The 24,203-nt window shown below is 37.3% G+C and overlaps 2 protein-coding genes across 3 annotated transcripts in view; both read left to right on the top strand.

The window, feature by feature from the left end:
* atp1a3a (ATPase Na+/K+ transporting subunit alpha 3a) overlaps nucleotides 1–24,203 on the top strand; it is a 47,577-nt gene that overhangs the window by 20,185 nt on the left and 3,189 nt on the right. Inside the window, exons 7-19 of one of the 2 annotated variants that reach the window (XM_058752860.1) lie at nucleotides 2,126–2,243; nucleotides 3,956–4,224; nucleotides 9,104–9,302; nucleotides 10,379–10,623; nucleotides 11,130–11,322; nucleotides 11,443–11,755; nucleotides 20,379–20,529; nucleotides 20,660–20,828; nucleotides 22,080–22,234; nucleotides 22,395–22,518; nucleotides 22,628–22,773; nucleotides 23,735–23,865; nucleotides 23,968–24,069. In XM_058752860.1, coding sequence (XP_058608843.1) covers nucleotides 2,126–2,243; nucleotides 3,956–4,224; nucleotides 9,104–9,302; nucleotides 10,379–10,623; nucleotides 11,130–11,322; nucleotides 11,443–11,755; nucleotides 20,379–20,529; nucleotides 20,660–20,828; nucleotides 22,080–22,234; nucleotides 22,395–22,518; nucleotides 22,628–22,773; nucleotides 23,735–23,865; nucleotides 23,968–24,069 — 2,315 coding nt within the window. Of the gene's footprint in view, nucleotides 1–2,125; nucleotides 2,244–3,955; nucleotides 4,225–5,172; nucleotides 5,673–9,103; nucleotides 9,303–10,378; nucleotides 10,624–11,129; nucleotides 11,323–11,442; nucleotides 11,756–20,378; nucleotides 20,530–20,659; nucleotides 20,829–22,079; nucleotides 22,235–22,394; nucleotides 22,519–22,627; nucleotides 22,774–23,734; nucleotides 23,866–23,967; nucleotides 24,070–24,203 lie in introns of those variants that run through there. The other variant, XM_058752859.1, reaches the window with a different exon arrangement.
* Nucleotides 15,119–20,371, top strand: LOC131525365 (uncharacterized). Its single transcript, XM_058752862.1, has 2 exons — nucleotides 15,119–18,966; nucleotides 19,321–20,371. Exon 1 carries the CDS (start codon nucleotides 17,672–17,674, stop codon nucleotides 18,557–18,559), a length of 888 nt encoding a protein of 295 aa, XP_058608845.1. The 5' UTR covers nucleotides 15,119–17,671; the 3' UTR covers nucleotides 18,560–18,966; nucleotides 19,321–20,371.

Below are 24,203 nucleotides of genomic sequence, written 5' to 3'. Positions count from 1 at the left end.
TGAGATGCTCCTTTTATACCCAAACATGATACCTTGACCTATTACCAATTCACCTGCTTACTGTGAACTGTTTCTAAACAGTTTAAAGTGGATATTCTATAACCTTTTCACTTTTATTTTGCCTCTGTCCCAACTTTTTTGGAATGTGTTGCAGCCGTCAAAAACAAAATTTGTTCATATTTACAAAATACATTTACACTGAACTTTGAAAATCTGTTCTTTGTACTTCTGTCAATCAAATAAAAGTTAAAGAGAATGAACAAATCACAGATTCTTGATTTTATTGCATTTTACAAAATTTTACAACTTCTTTGGAATTGGGGTTGTATGAACACTAGGGATGTGCATCTCATGTCTGAGGCCGATACGATACGCATCTCGATGCATAGCCAACGATACGATACATTAAAGATACATATGAAATAGGTACCGATGCGATGCGATACGATTCACCGCTATTACGATGCAGTGCGACCCGATTTCAATATGATTCAACACAATGTGATTCAATGCAAATAACCAAATAAGCCAGGCTTATTTCAGTTAGTCAATTGTCAAATGATTTGGTTCCATAAAGCAAATTTAACATAGGCCTAGATCAAGCTTAGTCACTGTGGCAACTTATGCTGGGAAACTAACCTGGTCTAAAGCAGGTTAACTGTCAGGCTAAACTGAGCTCCTCTAACACTGACCAACAGGAACACAATGATATTGCCACTGACTCACATAGTATTATTTGATTTATTTATTTATTTATTTTTTACAGTTTCTAGCCATGCAGCCTTTCTCTCTGGTTTTATGACAGCTGTGCCTTTTATAGTTTGCAGAACAGATAGCAGAACATTAGAACATTACAATCTAAAATTGCTCTTTAAAGCATTAAAATAACTAAATTAAAAGTTAAAATCACTGAATTAAAAATGAAAATAAAAAATAAAGAAAATGACGCTTTTAACTGTAATAAGAAACACAAATTAACTAATCTGAGTTTAGTAATTAGGACTGTACTAGCTAACATTTGATTTAGGCTACCCATTACAATAGTCCCTTTACAGTTACTGCTATCATAAAAATACACTTATATGTAGCTTTAAAATTCCACAAAAGACACATTTAATGTCCAACAACAAATATTTTAGCAAAATATATATTTTACTCAGAATTATTGCACTCCTATTCTATTGTGCTCTGTCTGTTTAACGTGCATCTAGCAGCAAAATAGATATGTTTGCTATCTATCTATCTATCTATCTATCTATCTATCTATCTATCTATCTATCTATCTATCTATCTATCTATCTATCTATCTATCTATCTATCTATCTATCTATCTATCTATCTATCTATCTATCTATCTATCTATCTATCTATCTATCTATCTATCTGTCTGTCTGTCTGTCTGTCTGCCTGACTGTAAGGCCTGAAAAATCTCATGCCTATTTTGAGTGGAAGCAGAAACACATTGTTTTCGTGCATGTATCTTTAAATGCAAATGAGCCGCGCACAGAAAGCAGCTGTCACACGGCATGTTAGTACTAAACTAAGTTCTTATTGCGCTTAAACTGTCAAATACACACATAAGTTACATAAACATAGTCGGTTATGTCTGTGAAGGTAAACAGCTGGGAAAGAAATCGCATGTTTATATTAGATCTGTGTATAAAGTGACAGCAGCGTAATATACAGCTGTCTATGCTGTTAATATTACCCAAACAATGAAATAAAAGCAGAAAATCACTCACTGCTCTGGTCTGAATAACTTCTGTAGCTCTAATAAGAGAACATTTCTTACTTGAATGCTGCTTTTAAATGCTCTAGCGTGAAGATAAACATGGCGGATTGTGTGCGGCTCACTCAGGGCGGGGTCTCTGCCAATGCGGCAGTGTCCGTCAACAGTCGTGGGCAGGGCTTGTAAAATAGGCAAATTTTACAAATTCCGCAAACGGCTTGTTCTGAGACACTGTTTATGATTTATGGGGATTTAAAAAAAAAGGAGCGGGTGGATTTTTATCATTATAGGGTGGTCGTGCACACACACTGCTAACACATTTTGGACGCATTTGGACAAGGCTCCATCAAATCAACGCTACTTTGTTACACATGTATATATTTTTTATTCTTCAAGGTTGATAACTCCTCCCTGACGGGCGAATCAGAGCCTCAGACCAGGTCACCTGACTGCACCCATGACAACCCTCTGGAAACCCGTAACATCGCCTTCTTCTCCACCAACTGCGTTGAGGGTACGGTTGCCATAGCAGCTGCATCACTGCTCCGTATTCTCCTGCATGCTGTCTCTCTCGCTCTCTCTATTTTGTTTTTTCATTTCCTGTTCTTTATGAACTCATCTTCTCTGATCGATTTCTGCTTTTTCATTTCACCCTTTTTCCAATCTCTCTATTTTTTCCTGGTCTTTTTTCGTCAAGAACAGCTGTAGAGGAAAGATGTTGTCATGACAACAACCTCTCACTTCTGCACCCCGTCTTGCCACTCGTCTGCTGCCCACGCGATTGCTCACACCCTCATTTTTCACTCTGTTTTTCCACACATTTTGCTTCGTTTTGATGATAAAACACTGAACAATTCAGATCTGACTGAATAAATGAATAGTACTGCAGGAGCTAATGACATTTTCTTCACTGTGTCACTATCACTGCTGAATCCCAAATGAGGTTTCATCATTTGCTCATCCAGTCTTTCTGGATGTTTTCTACCTGTGAATGATGATTAATATTCATTGTAACAAATCTGACTGCTTTAATAAAAGCAATTACACGTATAGTTCTCTCAGAGATGACTGATTTCCCTCTCAGTCAGTGTTAGTGCAGTATTAATGTGTCTATAGCTCTTGTCAGTTGTGTAATGCTGTTGTTTTGATTGGTCAGGAGATGTTGCATATGCACACTGCTGTGTGCTGTCAGCAGGGTGTCAGTGTTTCCTGATCTCAGACAATGTCCTTCCTTCAGATTCAGACTCAGCTCTGGGGTGACGCTCTCCTGCCACCGTGTGGTGGATTTACACAACAACATTATGAGGTTTCTAGAATGTGGCACAGAACTCAAGTGAAATGAAATCATTCCAAAACAAGACATCAAATCACTATGTCATACTGGATTTATTATTATTTTATTTTATTTTATTTTATGAGATATTAAAAGACAAAATAAGAAACAAAATGGCTAATATGAGACATTGTTATTTTTTAAAGAGCTTTATTAGGTCAAATAACAAATTCAAAGATCATCCTCAGTTGTGGTCGTTAAATAAAAATGATTTACACATTTAATTTTTTATATTTTTTTAAATAAATGAATGTGTTTATTCAGCAAGAAAGCTTTAAATTCATCAAAATTGACAGTAAAGACATTTATAATGTTACAAAAGATTTCTACTTTACATTTAAAAAACGTGTTTTGCAAAAAACTAAGCAGCACAAGTGTTTTCAACATTGATAATAATAAGAAATGTTTCTTGAGCAGCAAATCAGCATATTAGAATGATTTCTGAAGGATCATGTGACACTGAAGACTGGAGTAATGATGCTGAAAATTCAGCTTTGACTCACAGGAATAAATTCTGTTATAAAATATATTAAATAGAACAGTTATTTAAATTGTAATAATATTTATATATATTGTTTATTAAATAAATGCAGCCTTGATGAGCATGAGAAACATTAAAAAAAACACCAAACTTTTGAACAGTGGTTTATATATTATATGTCATTTGTATTATTTTATAATTCGTAAGGCAAAATAAGTGATTTCATTTGCTCAGTAATAGGAACATTAACTTTAATGCAAAACTTATAACTAAATGTTGTATAATTTATGAACTAGAAACACTACCACTAAATACTGAAGCTTAAAATAGCAAAAGTCACACATTTTATAACTCTTTCTTCTCACATAATAAAATAATATCAACTTAGTTCTCTGTTATCTTCTCCTGTCAGGTACCGCTCGTGGGATTGTCGTTTGCACCGGTGACCGAACCGTCATGGGCCGCATTGCCACTCTGACCTCCGGCCTGGAGACCGGAAAGACCCCCATCGCCAAGGAGATCGAGCACTTCATCCAAATCATCACCGGCGTGGCCGTCTTCCTGGGCGTTTCCTTCTTCATCCTGTCAATCATTCTGGGCTACAGCTGGCTGGAGGCCGTCATCTTCCTCATCGGCATCATCGTCGCCAACGTGCCCGAGGGACTGCTGGCCACCGTCACTGTGAGGACTCCTGCTTTCTCCCTCTCTTTCTCAGTGTCGGAATTTTGTAGTATGTTTTGGTGTCCCTGCAAGTGTTTAAGTGTGACACGTACATGTTTTGATTGGTCAGGAGATGTTGCATATGCACACTGCTGTGTGCTGTCAGCAGGGTGTCAGTGTTTCCTGATCTCAGACAATGTCCTTCCTTCAGATTCAGACTCAGCTCTGGGGTGACGCTCTCCTGCCACCGTGTGGTGGATTTACACAACAACATTATGAGGTTTCTAGAATGTGGCACAGAACTCAAGTGAAATGAAATCATTCCAAAACAAGACATCAAATCACTATGTCATACTGGATTTATTATTATTTTATTTTATTTTATTTTATGAGATATTAAAAGACAAAATAAGAAACAAAATGGCTAATATGAGACATTGTTATTTTTTAAAGAGCTTTATTAGGTCAAATAACAAATTCAAAGATCATCCTCAGTTGTGGTCGTTAAATAAAAATGATTTACACATTTAATTTTTTATATTTTTTTAAATAAATGAATGTGTTTATTCAGCAAGAAAGCTTTAAATTCATCAAAATTGACAGTAAAGACATTTATAATGTTACAAAAGATTTCTACTTTACATTTAAAAAACGTGTTTTGCAAAAAACTAAGCAGCACAAGTGTTTTCAACATTGATAATAATAAGAAATGTTTCTTGAGCAGCAAATCAGCATATTAGAATGATTTCTGAAGGATCATGTGACACTGAAGACTGGAGTAATGATGCTGAAAATTCAGCTTTGACTCACAGGAATAAATTCTGTTATAAAATATATTAAATAGAACAGTTATTTAAATTGTAATAATATTTATATATATTGTTTATTAAATAAATGCAGCCTTGATGAGCATGAGAAACATTAAAAAAAACACCAAACTTTTGAACAGTGGTTTATATATTATATGTCATTTGTATTATTTTATAATTCGTAAGGCAAAATAAGTGATTTCATTTGCTCAGTAATAGGAACATTAACTTTAATGCAAAACTTATAACTAAATGTTGTATAATTTATGAACTAGAAACACTACCACTAAATACTGAAGCTTAAAATAGCAAAAGTCACACATTTTATAACTCTTTCTTCTCACATAATAAAATAATATCAACTTAGTTCTCTGTTATCTTCTCCTGTCAGGTACCGCTCGTGGGATTGTCGTTTGCACCGGTGACCGAACCGTCATGGGCCGCATTGCCACTCTGACCTCCGGCCTGGAGACCGGAAAGACCCCCATCGCCAAGGAGATCGAGCACTTCATCCAAATCATCACCGGCGTGGCCGTCTTCCTGGGCGTTTCCTTCTTCATCCTGTCAATCATTCTGGGCTACAGCTGGCTGGAGGCCGTCATCTTCCTCATCGGCATCATCGTCGCCAACGTGCCCGAGGGACTGCTGGCCACCGTCACTGTGAGGACTCCTGCTTTCTCCCTCTCTTTCTCAGTGTCGGAATTTTGTAGTATGTTTTGGTGTCCCTGCAAGTGTTTAAGTGTGACACGTACATGTTTTTTATTGTTATTTTTCTATATAATTTGTGACTTAATGTGTGTGTTTGTCGTCTTTTTGTTTTTTTTCTTTTGTTTGTGTCTTTGTTTGGAATGGACATACAACATATTAACATATTTCACATTATGTACTACATACTGCACAGTATGTACTGCAGACTGCCTACTGAGTATGTGAAATATTATGTGGAACATTACGCCATATGCAACGATAAACATTTAATACAGTTGTGTGATAGATTATATTCGCTGTATTAATTCACGAGGGGCAATGATATGTGACCCTGGACCACAAAACCAGTCTTAAGTCGCTGGGGTATATTTATAGCAATAGCCAAAAATACATTGTATGGGACAAAATTATGGATTTTTCTTTTATGCCAAAAATCATTAGGATATTAAGTAAAGATCATGTTCCATGAAGATATTTAGTAAATTTAAAAACTTCATTTTTGATTAGTAATATGCATTGCTAAGAACTTCATTTGGACAACTTTAAAGGCAATTTTCTCAGATTCCAGATTTTCAAATAGTTACATCTCAGCCGAATATTGTCCGACCCTAACAAACCATACATCAATGGAAAGCTTATTTATTCAGCTTCCAGATGATGCATGAATCTCAGTTTAGAAAAATTGACCCTTATGACTGGTTTTGTGGTCCATGGTCACATATGTCAGTAAATAAATTTACACTATCGTTCAAAAGATTTTTTTAAAAAGAAATTAATCATTTTATTCAGCAAGTTAAATATCTTTACATGTCACTTTGGACTTAATTTAATGCATAATTAAGTGAGAGATTTCTTTCAAAAACATTAGAAATCTTACTGACCCCAAACCTTTAAACGACAGTGTATTTTGTTTAAAAAATTTTTTTTAAAAAGACGTAAAAATAATAATAATAAAATAAATAAAACATATTGGCATTCCAAACTAATAATTAGTCAAAAACATAAATAAATAATTAAATAAATACAATAAAATGTTTATGCAAAATCATGTTTGATATTTCATTTATTCATCATTGGGGAAATATAGCATTTAAAAAATAAGAAATAAGAAATTGAAATTTCTATGTGTAAAAATAAGAAATTGAGCGAGTGAATTTTGTTTTAGTTTAGTTTCTTTCTTTTAATTTTACAGTTCTAGTCAGGTGTGGTCAGGTTACAGGAAAGTCAGGCTTCAATTTCTACTACTGCCACAGTTCTCTAGTTCAAGTATTGTAGTAGTGTGCCATTCTGAACATATTCCATAAGATTATATTTGGACACTTTACTCTGTGTGTACCTGTTGTCTGTCCTTTTTCGTCTCTGGTTAATTTCTTCGGTGTAACTCTTGACAGTGTTAGTGAGTGTTGTGGCTTCTGGAATGTGGTTGTGTGGTGTCAGTGAATGCTCCAGTATTGTTGAATATCACCGTGTGTGTTCTTGAACTGTATTCCATCTCTCTAATCCTTCATATCTGTGACTCCTCGTGACTCTATCGCTGTCTCTCTCTCTTTCTCACTGTCTGTTCCTCTCTTTCCCTTCCTGTATTCTTTTACAGACTCACTGTTGAAAGCCTAGGCCAATATGAAAATCTGAAAAAGTATTACTCTGTGGTATCTCTAGTTGCCTGTGCGAGCTAGTGGCTGCCACGTAGTGCTGTGCTGTGCATTGGGGCTGGCCTGTGCCTCTGGCTGCCGTGCACAACTAGGCCTCAAACATACTCTACGCAGACGTCGAGCTCGGTTTTGTGCATCACTGTATTCACAAATGTGTAATTCATAATGCAAAGCAAATGTGCATGCTGACAATGCATGCTTAATACACCGACATTGAGACTTTTTACAAATATTATTTGACTGTAAGGTTGCTAATGCTTTTTGAACCAAACTGGCAAATTAAATGTCATATATATGTATCGATTTATATATTATAAATTCTATATGTACATTAAATGTTAATTATTTTTTTTAAATTAAAAATACATCATTTTATTTCATTAAAAGAAGAAAACCAAGGGTATTAAATTTATTTTCCAGCTCTTTATTTTTTAGCTAAATTTTCTAACTGTAAAATCTTTTTTGAACGCTTAAATCCACTACCTGGATTTTTCTTGTAGTTTTTGAAAACGTTTTGCAATCTTCAATGCTTATGAATAATAAAAAGTCAAAGTTTTTGTAAGATACTACAGTAATATGTTTCTGAAACCCTTATAATTTGTGCTGTAGCTTATAGACACAACTGTGTCTCTTGTTTTTAAAAGTCTGTTAGGCTGCACTTATTTGAACAAAAATACAGTGAAAACAGTAATATTGTGAAATATTATTATCATTTAAAATACCTGGTTTGTATTTGAATATACTTTAAAATGTAATTTATTCCTGTGATGCGCAGCTGAATTTTCAGCATCATTACTCCAGACTTCAGTGTCACGTGATCCTTCAGAAATCATTCTAATATGCTGATTTGCTGCTCAAGAAATGTTGAAAACAGTTCTACTACCCTTTATAACTTGCATATGTTTCATTGATTAAAAGAAGCATCTCAACATTGCCATAAGGGTGTGATACTGGACTTCAAAAAAAGGACAAAAGTAAACAAAAACAATATGGATAACAATTATTAATGTGATATAGAGAAATTTTGATTTTTAAATCTGGTGTTATGCAAAATGCTTGAAATTAGTAAAACGATTTTTTTAATGAAATTTTTAATGAGTTTTCTCTAAATCTGATTATAGTTGTATAAATTATAGTTGTAGTCTGTCACGATAGATCGTGGTCTAAAAGACTTGTTATTATTTCAGTCATGACTAAAATTTGAAAAAAGTACATGTGTAATACCTGCATTTTGCATGTTCTCAGCAGCCAATAATTCACCTCAGAAAAATGATGGTCTACACAAAAGTTGTTGTTTTTATTTAACATATTCTGGGTTATTTATTTGTATATGTCATATTTTAGGGGGGTTTGGATGATAAGGGCATGTCAAAACTGTTTATTTTGGCATCTGTCTAACAGATGAATTTGTGCAAATATACCTTAGATTGGCTCGTCTTTTGATGTCAATAACAAAAGATAGACATGTAGAGTATGTTTCTGACCTCTCTGCTTCTCGCTGTGCTTGGCTTTGCTCCTCAGAGCCTGTTTTTGATTTCACACGGTTCTCTTACTGCACGATGCTGCATTGTGCCACATTACCAACAGCATTATGCCACTAAAATTCTGTTCGTTTCTCTTTCTCTCCACCACCTTTTCCTTTCAACTTCTGCCTCACACTTCCTTTGGTTCCATTTTTCTGCTCCTCTGTTTCTGTTTCTCTCTTTCTGTCGTTCTGTTTGTGTCTCTCAGGTGTGTCTGACGCTCACGGCCAAGCGCATGGCCCGTAAGAACTGCCTGGTGAAGAATCTGGAGGCTGTGGAGACACTGGGATCCACATCCACCATCTGCTCTGATAAAACCGGCACCCTGACGCAGAACCGCATGACTGTTGCCCACATGTGGTTCGACAATCAGATCCACGAGGCGGACACCACCGAAGATCAGTCGGGTGAGTTGCTAGGGCAGTAGATGCAGAATAGATCGATTTTACCTTTCGAAAGTTTGGGGTCATTAAGATTGTTTTTGTTGTAGTTTTTTGTTAAAACAAGGCAAGGATGCGTTAAAGTATGGAAGCCTGTTTCTGCTACTGAGTAAAAAAAAAAAAAAGAATTTAGCTCACAATTCTGACTTTTTTTCTCAGAATTACAAGATTTAAACAATTGCGAGTTATAAAGTCAGAATTGTGAGATATAAACTCGCAATTATAAGAAAATAGTTTTTTTTCCCCTCAGAATTGGACTTTATAACTTACAATTGTGAGTTTATTTCTCACAGTTTTGAGAAAAGATGTCATACTTGTGAGAAAAAAAAGTCAGAATTGCGAGATAAAAAAATCGCAATTACCTTGTTTTAGTTTTTATTCAGTGGCGGAAACGGGCTTCCATATTAATTGGCTAGTTCACCCAAAAATTCTGTCATCATGCAGTCACCCTCAAGTTGTTACAAACCTGTATGAGTTTCTTTCTTCTGTTGAACACAAAAGAAGATATTTCTGAAGAATGTTGGTAACCAAAATGTTCCTGGTAACCACTGACTTTCATTGTATGGGAAAAAAATTACTATGGAAGTCAGTGGGGTACCAACATTCTTCAAAATTGTTATGTTCAACAGAAGAAAGAAACTCTTGAAACAACTTGAGTAGATGATGACAGAATTTTCATTTTTTGGGTGAACTATCCCTTTAAATTGATCAAAAGTGTCAGTAAAGACATTTAAAATGTTACCAAAGCAGGGTTGTTATAGTTAACTGAAACTAAAACCATACAAATGTGTTACTAAAAAATTAAATAAACGTTTACTGAAAATATTCAAACAGAAAACTATTTCACAATATTACTTTTTACTGTATTTTTGATCAAACAATTTTAGCCTTGGTGAGCAGAAGAGACTTTGTTTAAAAGCAATACTTTGGAATGGTAGTGTAAATAGATTATCAGGGCGTTCTAGCTGTTGCTGGGCTGTTCTGGCTGGTTGCTAGGATATATATATAGATACTATATTGATCCTGTGTGTGTTCTCTAATAGGTGCATCCTTTGACAAGAGCTCTGGGACGTGGTTGGCTCTGGCCCGTGTGGCGGCGCTCTGTAACAGAGCCGTGTTTAAGGCGGCACAGGATTCTCTGCCCATCCTGAAGCGTGATGTTGCGGGTGACGCCTCTGAATCGGCTCTTCTCAAGTGCATCGAGCTGTCCTGTGGATCCGTCAAAGCCATGAGGGACAAGAACAAGAAAGTGGCCGAAATTCCCTTCAACTCCACCAACAAATACCAGGTTTGTGTACTGTCCTGTATCTGATGTGACTGAATTTTTCATCCATTGAGTCCAGCGTCCATTAACTCGGTTAATATTCAGTCAATGTAACCTTCACTTACATAATATTGTAGATTTACTGTCAATGCAAAATAAATTTGTTGTGGTGTACCAACAATTTTTTAGTTATTATTCAAAATAAATATTGTGCAGCTTAAACCAGTATTAAACAGTATAATTGTCCTTTTTTTAAAGTTAACACAAGATTTTATGTTGAAATGTATATCAATGTCTAAGAAAAAAGTGTATTTTGTGTTATGAAATAACACGTTATGAAATACTAATACATTTTTGTTAATAACTAAAATATTTTAATATTTAATTTAATTTCTTAAATTGATTATGAATGAAGATTTTCTTTTAATTCTTACGAATGATTAAACATGCTAATCTTGATTCACATTTAACAGACTATTCTGTTCTCATTAACACTCATTCTCATGTGCTTGGATGTGTTTTCACACCAGCTGTCAGTGCACGAGTCGGACGAGGGTAACGATAGTCATTACCTGCTGGTGATGAAGGGGGCGCCAGAGCGCATCCTGGACCGCTGCTCCACCATCATACTGCAGGGCAAAGAGCAGCCCATGGACGAGGAATTGAAGGAGGCCTTCCAGAACGCCTACCTGGAGCTCGGAGGACTGGGAGAGAGAGTGCTGGGTGAGAAAATCCTTTTAGAAGCACAAACATGAATATAAATCCAAGGCACTTGAAAAACCAAAAACCTCAAAACTGTAGAATAAATCCATTCTGACAGTCTTTTTTCCTCATTCCATCCAGGTTTCTGCCACTTGTTCCTGCCCGAGGACAAGTACCCCAAAGGATTCGCTTTCGACACGGACGACATTAACTTCCAGACAGACAACCTGTGCTTTGTGGGTCTGATGTCCATGATTGACCCTCCCCGAGCCGCCGTCCCAGACGCCGTGGGCAAATGCCGCTCAGCAGGTATCAAAGTCATCATGGTGACCGGTGACCATCCCATCACGGCCAAGGCCATCGCTAAAGGTGTCGGGATCATCTCTGAGGGTAACGAGACTGTGGAGGACATCGCCGCTCGCCTTAATATTCCCGTCAGCCAGGTCAACCCCAGGTAGAGTATAAAAACACCCTATAAAGCATACTGCATCATATTTGATACTCAGACTTCTGAGGCCTCTAAATGATCAACTTGATCAAAACTGTTGTACACAATCTACTACATGCCATCTGTCGTCTGATTGGTAGATTATACTTTTACAGTAAGTAAAATACCTTTTAGTATAATTGAAAAAAACAACTCCCTTAAAGTCATGGATTTTGAATTTCGAGGGGGGACAGGGTTTCATTTCCAACTGGTTAGGTTTATTTGGAAATTAAAGTGATTTCTATATTTTATCCATTCAAAAGACTACGTAAGCGATGCCAGATCTACATATAAACGTTGTGCTGTGTTCGTGGTTCGCTGCGCAATGCTGTCTATTGCCATTTAATACCTGCAGACTGCAGCCAATAGAAATGCTTCTCTATCGCTGCGCATCCTGCTCCTCACAGCACAGACCGTGAAGGCAGACTGCAGTTGTTGTCATTCATTGTAACAAACAAAGTGTAGAGATGATGTAAATAATACATTCAGTGTGCAGTGTAGAGAGCTTCATTCATTAAAATGGAAAACAGTTTATACATTTTTGATTTTATACAAAAGTAAATATTTAGTGACTTACATTTTAGGAACACTATTGTCTATTTTGCTCTATTTCGTCAACAAAAATATAGTTCAAAAACAAAGTCACAGCTGAGTCTCTGCGCATCTATAGTCTTTGACAGCGCTGTCTCGTTTATGAATGAATCTTTGTTTTTGAACAAATCTAGTGAGTCAGTAGGCGCGTTCGACTTGAAGCAGCGCTGCGCAGAATGATCACTGTATGACATCAAAGTACCGCGAGAGTGATAAGAGAGCAGACAGATCCTATGCATTCAAATCACTCTCGCAGTACTTTGATGTCATACAGTAATCATTCTGCGCTGTTTCAAGTCGAACGACCCATTCATAAAGAGAGTCACTTGCTTTGTTCCTAAATGAATCAGCCGTTTGAACGAATCGATTAAATCAATGATTCAGTGACAAAGGCAGTGACTTGCTGCCACCTTCTGGCGGTTTCTGTTTCATTTTTAAAGTATAAATTGAGTCATTTAATTCATTGAAATTTCTATATTTAAAACATTAATCTCATAACGTTGTTGAGTCTTGTCTTAAATTCTGTAAATATTCCTTAATGCCACATTTGTGCTCTTCTGTGGCATGCAAAGATGAATTGTTGATGCTGATTTCATTTGACTGGAAACTTATTCTTCCTGATTGTATCTTATTATTTTAATTGAATTTATTGTTTTAGCTTTATGTTTAGATTTTTTTTTTTTGGCACAAAAGATGACATACATTTAAGTTAGAAAAATGGCATTACAAAGGTTTAAAAAAAATTTTTTTTAAACTTTAAGGAGTCAAATATCAATAGGAAGGTTAATTTCTGGGTCATTCCTGGGATTCGGTAATATTTCAGTCCCCCAGAGTTTCTAAAGTGGTGGTTCACCAAAATGAATTATTAGAAGCTTTTCACAAAACTTTGGGATGTCCATTATAATTAATAAAAATAATTACTGCATTTTTATATTTTTTGCATAAAATGTCTTATATCTATCTTGAACCAATCATTTTGTAATGTCCCTGAGTTTGTACTTAGAAAATTATTAACAAAATGTGCATAGTGCCTGTGATTTTTGGCTACAATGTAAGCATTCCTTTCTTGTAAAAAATATTTTTCTAAAAAATGCAAAATATTTGATAAAAAACAGACTTTAAAGTTATGTCCCTCAGTCTGAACTCAACCCCATCTCACTAACCATTCTACGCCCATAATAATTTAGTCTCCACTCATATGTGACTTCATTTACCAGAAGTGACATCATTCAAGTCTCTTTAATAGTGGTGCAGAAAATGGTTTATAGTATCATACTTTTTATTCATATTTTTGAGGCATGTTATAGTCAGGGAGGGTACTGTCAAGCTTCACAACTCAACCCCGTCATATAAAATTAAGTTGGAAAATTATTACTTTTTCAACATTTTATTTTAATATTGTTTTATATACAATGTATATAAAATTATATACAATGTATATGTAAAGTATATACAATGTGTTTATTTTATTGCTGCCATATATGGTCTACTCTCCTACACTACATGATGAGCAGTGGTCATTTTGTGTGAAAAACCACAACCCCGTCACACTCAACCCCATCACAAATATATGTATTTCTCATTGTTACAGGGTTGAGTTATTTGCTTCATTTATTAATCATTTTAATGAGAAAAATATAAAATAGTCATGGTTTCAGTAAATATATAGACTCCAAAATCATGACAATTCATATTTTTGTTTTAAATAGAATTTTTGACGTAATATGTCCACTTAAACATTGACAAGCATCATACATCAGAAATTGTGCCCACATTTGTAGCAGAAAGACAATGTTGACCCAGAAACAAGGGGACAATATGAGAGAGAAACAAAACCAAAATTTTAATTTTAGGCAATGTATCCCTTCAAATGTGTTACAGTCTTCAACCCTGTCACACCTTGTCACATTAACATTTTTAGAAAAATATAGGGAAGACAATTAAGAACAAAACTATTTCTTGCTGATTACCATCTGACGTTAAGGGCTAAAACAATAAAATTGTGGTTATAGTTAAAATTTTAAATTAAAAATATTTTTTACAAAAATAAAGACACTGTAGACACACAATTTGTGTATTTTTTGCTTCAGTCCTATAAAAATGTGAAAATGATGATCAATGTTAACATTAAATTGTTATCAGGGACACAAGAGCAGTAGGTAGATGTTTGTTTTATAATGATTTCTGTGTAAAATTCTTTTTAAACCAATCCCATTTTGTCCATTATGGGGTTGAGAAAAAAAGGTGTCTAAAGCTGAAAAAAAAAAAAAAAACTGAAAATAATATGCCTGAGGTGGGAAAGTATGAATTTTTGGAGATATGTGCCTAATGATGTGGGGTATTTAGAAGTTGAATCACATGTAGTTGAAAAACATGGATATTCCAAGTTGAAATGTTACCGAATCCCAGGAATGACCCTCCTGTCATTGATCAGAATTTTTTATTTATTTATTTTATTAAGTAGGAGCACTAGTGCTCCTGAAAAGAAATGTAAGCATAGAGTCCTTAAGAATGTAATATCAAAAACTAACTGCAAACGTTTTTGCAAAGTAATATGTGCAAATTCACACACAATGTATCTTTAATTTGGCCAGAATTGCAGGTGCTTGTCTAAAAATACAAGAAGGTTTAGAGAAAACATTAAATAAGTTGTTAATAAATGTTATTATAGATTATAAAGTGTTTTATAATTAAATACATCCAAAAGGTAATCTAAAATGACCATTATTACCCCCATTTCCACCACTGATTATATGGTTTGAATGAAAACTCCAGAGCTTTGATCATAAAACTAAGCATTTAATATCAACACATTATTGGGAGATGATCAACAGTGATAACTGTTATTTATGATCTCGTTGATTTACATAACAAGCTATCAGAATTTAATCTTAGTTTATGGCCATATAAATATCAGCAAATGCACCAAATTGCATATTTTCCCTCAGTTTGGGCCTCTGAATAAAACTGAGATGTTTTTTTCCTCCTTGAATATGAGCTCTAAATTCTTCTATATCATAATACATGAACCATACAATCCTGATGTATCAAATATGATATTCAACAAAAACACCTGCAAACTTTTTTTTTTGTTTGTTTAAATTTTGTCTAAAGGTTCAATAAACTGTTCCATCTATATAAAAAAAATATTTTTCTGACTATTATTTCATGTGTCAAGATTTACAGGGTTAAGAAATAAACTCCACAGTCCCATGTTCTTTTCTTTCTCCCTATAATTTCATACTATACTATGGATAAAAATATCAAAAATGAAAAACACACACGCTTAGGAAGCCAGTGCTTAACTTTCATGATTTTCCCAAGGACATTTTTCTGGATCAGCATGTTTTTTAGGGCTGGAACAGCATTCCTATCAACCGATCGGATTACTGGGTTGGATTAAGCTTTAACAACATTATTTTCCACCAATCACTTGCTTTTACAAGTAGGCTAGGGTTAGGATATGGTGTATGATTGCTTGATAGGAATATCGTGTCTAGGAATGACAAAGGATGCTGATCCAGGAACACATCTAAATTGAATCCTGCTGGTTTGAACCAAGAATTTCTATAATACTTCTAAATACACCAGGCCAAGACCAAGTGTGGGAGGGAGGAGACACAGGTGCAGCGCGCAGATCTAGAATCTGGTGAGACGCAGGAAAGCTCCAGCAAGGATTTCTCAGCACCTCAGTCACCTACACCCCAAGGGAGCATTTCCACAAACGCCATACCACAGCCTGAACCCATGAAGGAGAGGATTAGGTGGCCAAAGATGTCTGATATCAAGGAGTGGGCCAGCTTCGATGAAGACTTGAACAGAATCCTTGAAGTCACGTCAGTGGGCACAGCTGAGCGGAAAGTGAACACCCTCACGAAAATCATGTATAATCTAGCAAAGGAATGATTTGGCACGATAGAGAGGAAGGGCAACATCAAGGCAGGGAAGCAACTGAACAGAAGAGAGAGGGAAATTTACAGCCTAAGGAAAGAAATCAAGAGCCCTAACAAGAGGTACAAAGCAAGCAGCATGGAGGAAAAGGAAGGGTTAAAGGAACTCACTAGCTGGCTTCGGGAGCACCTTAGGAGACTAAGAAGGGCGGAAAGGATGAGGAAACTGAGCAAAGAGAAGGAGAAGTGGAGGGCCCAGTTCATAAAGGATCCCTACAACTTCACCAGGTCTCTACTGGGAGAAGCTAAATCTGGGAGTCTGAATAGCCCTAAAGAGGAGGTGGAGGCATCTCTCAAGGAGACGCACAGTGACCCAAACAGTCGTCTTCCCCTAGACGAAAATCAAGAAATTGATATGGCAGAGCCCCCCACCATTATGCTCAACATCAACAGGAAGTGGTTAAAAAGGCACGAGCGGCTTAAGCCCCAGGTCCCAGTGGTATACCCTATAGGGTGTACAAGAAGTTCCCACAGCTTCTCCGGCGGTTGTGGAAGCTGCTCCAGAGGATCTGGAAGAAAGGCACCGTTCCACCAAGCTGGCAAAAGGCAGAAGGATGCTTTGTCCTCAAAGAGGAAGCCTCAGCGAGCATAAGCCAATTTAGGACCATCTCCCTACTCAGTGCTGAATGCAAAGTCTTCTTCTCAGTGCTGGCAAAGAGGATGTCTACGTACATGATCGAGAATGTCAACACCTCAATCCAAAAGGGTGGGATTCCAGGATTTGCGGGATGCCTGGAAAACACAGGAGTCCTAAACCAGATGATACATGAGGCCAGGGCGAAGAAAGGTGACATGACAGTTGTCTGGCTGGACTTGGCTAACACCTACAGGTTTATTCCCCACGATCTAATCAGGACAGCTCTGAAGTACTACCATATCCCAGATCACATCAAGGTGATGATCAGCAGCTACCTGGATGGAATCAAGCTCTGTTTTAAAACGAAGGACTACATCAAACAGTGGCAGCACCTCGAGAGAGGGACTGTCACAGGATGTACAGTCTCCCCCACCCTGTTCATCATGGGCATGAACCTCATCATCAAAGCAGGAGAAAAGGAAACCAGAGGCCCAATGATGGACTCAGGGATCCGGCAACCAGCTATCAGGGGTTATACATCTTACAATCTTACAATCACAACATCATCCCATGTACAGGCTAGGTGGGTTCTAACAAAGCTTGATGAGGCGGCAAAGTGGGCCAGAATGACTTTTAAGCCAAGAAAATCAAGGATCTTGGTCATTAGGAAGGGTAACATCTCCTTCAAGTACAATCTGGTCATACAAGGCGAGATCATCCCTTCCATCAAAGACAATCCCATCAAATATCTGGGAAAGTGGTACGATGAGTCATTTAAGGGACCACAACAATGTCCGCAGCACTGAGAAGCAAGCAGAGGGTTGGCTGAAGAAAACTGATGTATCAGGACTCTCAGGGAAGTTTAAAGCATGGCTTTATCAACATAGCCTGCTCCCCAGACTGATGTGGCTGATGACAGTGTATGAGGTCCCACTTACAGCAGTGGAAGGAGTGGAACTTAAGATCAACTCACACCTCAGAAGGTGGCTGGGAATCCCTCCAGGCTTCACATCAGTCGGGCTGTACATCAGATCTGGGCAATTACAACTACCCTTCTCTTCCCTGGTTGAGGAGTTCCAAGTAGCGAAGTGCAGGGTGGCCATGACCTTCAGGGACTCAAGAGACAACAAGGTCGGAGAAGCTGGTATAAAAACCAGGTCAGGACGAAAGTGGGAGGCCTCAGCATCTCTGGCCCTAGCAGAAAGGAACTTCAAAGACATCATCGGAGCACCATGCACGGGAAGGCAAGGCCTGGGAATGATCCACTTTCAAGAGTGGGGGAAAGCCAACCCTGTGGAGAGGAGAGCCATGGTCCAGGCTGTAGTAAGGGGCCTAGAGGAAGAGCGGAGCAAGGCAAAGGTTGTGGGGCTAGGACCCCAGGGAGCCTGGACAAGGTGGGATCTCCCCAAGAGGAAGGTGACATGGGCTGACCTTTGGAGGCTCGAGCCATGTCAGATCTCCTTCTTGCTTAGGGCCTTCTATGACACCCTTCCAACCCCTGTGAATCTACACAGATGGGGGATGAGGGACGACCCAACATGCAAGCTCTGCAGGCAAAAGGGAACGATGGCACACATCTTGTCAGGATGTAAGACCACGCTTGCCCAGGGCAGATACAGATGGCGCCATGACAAAGTACTGACTACTAGCTGACATCCTAGAGCAGGAGAGGACCAGGAAATGGCAACATAAGAGCAAGCCACCATCTGGTATAACATTCGTCAAGGAGGGGACAAAGCCACCAGGGCCCAATAAATCCAGGGTAAGCTTCCTGCAGTCTGCAGTCTGCAGACCCGCCCTGAGTGAGCTGTCATCAGTCCGCCATTGTGTCGACTCCGGTGCAGGGGAAGACAAGATGTCTCCGATTAAGCGATTGAGGTGCTTTGTTGTTGGATGTAATAATGAATATAGCAGTCGTCATTTACTCCCCTACATCTGAGCCTCTGAAGATGCAGAGGATTAACATTACTTTCACTTTGAAGTGAATGCACTGATCCCCAATCTGCCTAAATGCATCTATGTTTGCGCGAATCATTCGTGATCCTGCCTCACCTACAGAAGTGAGTATAAGGGTTTTTTTATGAATCTTTGCAAATCGCCTTTCCTAATAATGTACTAGTTAGCCAGTTTCGCGGCTGTAGTTTACAGTCTGCTTGTCACTCCACGGAAGAGAGGGGCGGGGTCAGCAGAGCTCATTAGCATTTAAAGCAACATGGACTATAATGGCTTGCTAAAAACAGAGCTGATTTTGACAGGTTTAAAAAGGTGTTTTTACACTACCATTGAGAAATTGAGAAATTTTAACCAAAGTATGTTATAGACTTTTAATTAAGACCCTAAAGTATCATATCAACTTGTGCAAAATGGGCATCTGATGACCCCTTTAAGACCCGATGCAGTCCTTTTCTCCACAGAAGGAAAGAAGATCATCCTAGTGGAGCTTACAGTGCTGTGGGAAGAGGGATGGGAGGAGGCATTTGAAAGGAAGTCTGAATGCTATAAAGACCTGATGCAGAACTGCAGGGACAAAGGCTGGCAGACATGGTTGTACCCAGTCGAGGTGGGATGCAGGGGCTTCCCAGCCCAGTCAGCCTGGAAGCTGATGACAGACGTTGGACTGAGGGGGACTAAGAGAAGAAGGCAGTACAAAGACTGGGAGAGGCAGCAGAGAGAGCCTCTTGTTGGATTTGGAGCAGAAGGGAGGAGTTGAGCTGGCGGCCAGGAGGGAGTGAGTAGTGGCTGGCCACCACTGCTGACCCGCCAACAGGAGAGTGTTATGGTTAAGGGTCGAAACACTTCAGGATCGTTGATAACCATCTGATGACACAACCTCCTGGCTAAAGGCTCCATTCATTGCAAAATGACTGAAGGAGAAGCATCCAAAGATGTATGTTACTACTATAATACTATAATACTCTCTAGTCTCTATAATAACTTCTAAAGTGGCTCATTGGTAAGACATCTACACTTTTAAAAATAAAGGTTCTCTATTGGCATTGAGGGTTCCATGAAGAACCTTTAACATCAGTGGAACCTTTTAAATACACAAAAGGTTCTTTATAGTGGGAAACAATTCTTTAGATTTTTCAAATGTTCTTCATGTTAATAATAAATGGTTCTTTTAAGAACTGTTCACTGAGAGGTTCTTTGGGGAACCAAAAATGGTTTTTAAATGCAATCACTGTGAAAACCCCCCTTTTTAAGAGTGTACTGTAATATAGCAAAATATTTGCAATTTATTTGTGCATCAGTGGAGAAACACGATTTTGCCCCATAATGGTGTTGGTACAGTATCTACTGTACCTACATGGAAAGTCATCCAAAAAAGACTGAATTCTGGATAATGTGAAACATATTTGTCTAATACTTCTTGCTCTTTTTTTTATCTAATAACAGCAGCTGTACGTTTAGACTGATTTTGAAACAACCAGAGAACGAGTCTTCATTTGGTATTCTTTGTGTGTGTTGTCAGGGATGCTAAAGCCTGTGTGATCCACGGCTCAGATCTGAAGGATCTCTCGCAGGAGCAGATGGATGAAGTGCTGAAGAATCACACAGAGATTGTGTTCGCCAGGACCTCTCCACAACAGAAACTCATCATCGTGGAGGGCTGCCAGAGACAGGTACACACACCCTCACCAAAATAACACGTAATAAATGCATTAAAACTAATTGAAGTTCATTGTTAATCCTAATATCAAGGGAAATAACTGACTTCTATTTGTACACACGCTCTCTGTCTGTGTCCTTTAGGGCGCCATTGTGGCGGTGACTGGTGATGGAGTGAACGACTCACCCGCTCTGAAGAAGGCAGACATCGGTGTTGCTATGGGGATCTCTGGCTCAGACGTCTCCAAGCAGGCTGCAGACATGATCCTGCTGGACGACAACTTTGCATCCATCGTTACTGGAGTTGAGGAAGGTAAGAGAGAGGGAGACAAAGGATATGGGAAAGACAGAAAGAAATCCAGAGCAGGCCAGAAAATGAAGGCAGCTCATTCAAGACAATTATTTTCATCTATGACAGGGAATTTGCTCTTTATTCTTCATTATTTATTCTTTAATTGGAGCTCCATTACATTCCACAATTTGTGTGTTCTGCAGTATGTTTCCACACCATCATGTGTTGGTCCACCCTGTAATCATGATATTTTACAATAATATTTTAAATAATAATTCAATCATATCTGTATAATCCAGTGTGTTCAATAGCTAGATGGGGGCAATAGCATGCAAACAAAAAAACGCATTAAAATATCACAGTTTTCTCCAAAGAAGAAAAAATACATGTGTGAATTGTATGAGTTTCTTTAAAAACACATGGTTTACATAAAATCTTTTATGTATTTACCTGTTTAGAAAAGGGATATCATACCTTTCAGAAAATATAATTTGCATCTTAATTTTGCAAGGAAAACGTATTTAACGGTAATGTATATATCCATGGCAGGGTGGACATATCTTATGGTTTATGCTTTGAATAATGGCCCATAATTATCTTTAAAAAATATGTGTGGGAGCTCAGCTAATATGTTTCTATAGTACTTGAGTGTCTACTGTTTATGATATGACATAAAGCGAATGGGAAATTAAAACCAAAATGTTTGAGTATTGTGAGGGTTGAAAGGTGATATTGACCCATTTGTCAAAATATCTGAATTGAAATTCAGACAATTACAATAAACAAAAATATGATAAAAATTTTTTACTTAATTTTATTTATTGTCATTTTATTTATATTTTTGTTTTGTATAATATTTATATAGTATTGTTGTAGTATAGCTTTTTAATGCTTGAATAAAAAAATGAATAAACACAAGCGAATGTCTTTGTATGGTAACAAAAAAAAAATTTAATATTGTTTTTGAATATTGAAATATATATTAATTATTTGACATTAAGCATTTATTAAATACAACCATATGGCTGTATAACTTCTGGTTACAGTTAATATTTAATTACATTATGTATTTGATTAAAGTTTTTAATGCTTTCATAAAAAATGTCAACAGCAGTAAGAAAAACAGGTAATATTTACAAATAAAAAAACACAATTGAGAGATTTTCCAGGCAGCATAAACATAATGCAGGCATTTCTCTGCAAGCATATTGTCTTGACAAATGCTTGACAAAAATGCTTGACAAAAAAATGAGGTCTATGTTTCTCTCCCAGGTCGTCTGATCTTTGATAACCTGAAGAAGTCCATCGCCTACACACTGACCAGCAACATCCCTGAGATCACTCCCTTCCTGTTCTTCATCTTAGTCAACATTCCTCTTCCTCTGGGAACCATCACCATTCTCTGCATTGACCTGGGCACCGACATGGTGAGACACACACACACACACACACATTTATTGTCTTTATTTCAATAATGAACATATTCTTGAATGTAACAGGAACTGTTCTTTTATAGGTATCATTCTCACCTTTTGTCTGAAAATACACCACCTTGTTACATTAACAAATCAATGCTTTCCATCTCAGGTCCCTGCAATCTCATTGGCTTATGAAGCAGCAGAGAGTGACATCATGAAGCGGCAGCCTCGTAACCCTCACAGGGACAAGCTGGTGAACGAGCGTCTCATCAGCATCGCCTATGGACAGATTGGTGTGTGAGCTGCTACATTATCAGAAATGTTGTCTGGTTCAGTTTTGGTTTGATTAAACTGCTGTTGACCCAAATGAACTGAATAAAAGTGACTTCCTGTCATATGTAGGTATGATTCAGGCCCTGGGAGGATTTTTCAGCTATTTCGTGATTCTGGCTGAGAACGGCTGGCTTCCCAGTCTGCTGGTGGGCATCCGGCTAAACTGGGACGATCGCTCTAACAATGACCTGGAGGACAGTTACGGACAGCAATGGGTAAACATGCTGAAGAGATGCATTACACTGCATCAGATTACACAAACTATACACATATTTGATAGAACAGGTTTGACCTTTATGCATTTGGCAGATGATTTTGTCTTAATCTATTTACATTGCATTTTACATTTATTCATTGAGCAGATGCTTCTATAAAGAGACGTACAGAAACACCAGCTATCCTGTTTCAGACAGGCTTAGCAAAACCATCCAATTGCTAAGACCTAATCGTATTTTTAGTGTTGGCCTGTCATTGGCGATTGGCTTCCATCTTAGCTATTAATGAGAAAACAAGAAAACAAAACAGTATAGCAGAAAACATTGATTTTCAACACAGGAAGTGCATCTAAGATGAATCCAGAAGAATCCAAGTTTATTCATAAGGGTGCATCTATAGATTGTTGTTCAGACACATTTAGTGAGATGTTTCACAAGTGTTCAACAAATAACAATAGAGAAATTTAAATCAGGGTTATTATAGTTAACTGAAACCAAGACTAAAACCATTAAAAAAATGTTACTTGAAATAAATTAAATGTTAACTGAAATAAAATATATATAATTTTTTTTAATTTTTAATTCTTATTTTAATTCAGCTAGTTGCCAAAAAAAAAATTCTCATTTATTTAGTTCATTAACTTAAAATAACTACTAAAAAAAATGATAAAAAACTATATAGACATACTAAAAAAAAACTAAATGTTTATTATTTACAAAATAAAAAGACTTAAAGAAATTAAAAAACTTAAAATTCTAAATTGTATTAATTAAAAACTACAATCTCTATGCTAAAACAACACTTATCTAAACAAATCTAGCAAAAAATTTAAATGTACTATGTGACCCCGGACCACAAAACCAGTCTTAAGTGTCAATTTTTTGAAATTGAGATTTATACACCATCTGATTTGTTGATAGAGCATGTGTGAGTGTGTAATCATAAATGTCTTTCTCTCAGACATATGAGCAGAGGAAGATTGTGGAGTTCACCTGTCACACGGCCTTCTTCGTCAGTATCGTGGTGGTGCAGTGGGCCGACGTCATTATCTGCAAGACTCGCCGCAACTCTGTGTTCCAACAGGGCATGAAGTTAGTATCTCTCACGATAATCCATTAACACTAAGATTCTACGTCAGCTGGAAGTTGAATCAGATATTAGCTGAGCTAAGAGATTGTGCTTGTTCTTTGTAGGAATAAAATCCTGATCTTTGGCCTGTTTGAGGAGACGGCTCTCGCTGCCTTCCTGTCTTACTGCCCCGGCATGGACGTGGCCCTCAGGATGTATCCTCTCAAGTGAGTGTTACCTGGATAGAAACCTCCTGATGGAACATCACAAAGCAAATTTCAAATGTGCATCCTCATTATCATTGTGCTAGCTGAGGAAACAACAGTTTAAATAATGTGAATTCTCTTTTTCCCCCTCGTTT

Source organism: Onychostoma macrolepis, chromosome 19 (assembly GCF_012432095.1).
Source record: "Onychostoma macrolepis isolate SWU-2019 chromosome 19, ASM1243209v1, whole genome shotgun sequence".
Classification (NCBI taxonomy): Eukaryota; Metazoa; Chordata; class Actinopteri; order Cypriniformes; family Cyprinidae; genus Onychostoma; species Onychostoma macrolepis.
Note: the sequence above shows the minus strand (reverse complement) of the source record. Positions and strands in the feature narration are given on the sequence as shown.

Coding starts and splice junctions, on each gene's coding strand:
- LOC131525365 (XM_058752862.1), top strand. CDS start 17,672: ATGAGTCATTTAAGGGACCACAACAATGTCCGCAGCACTGAGAAGCAA.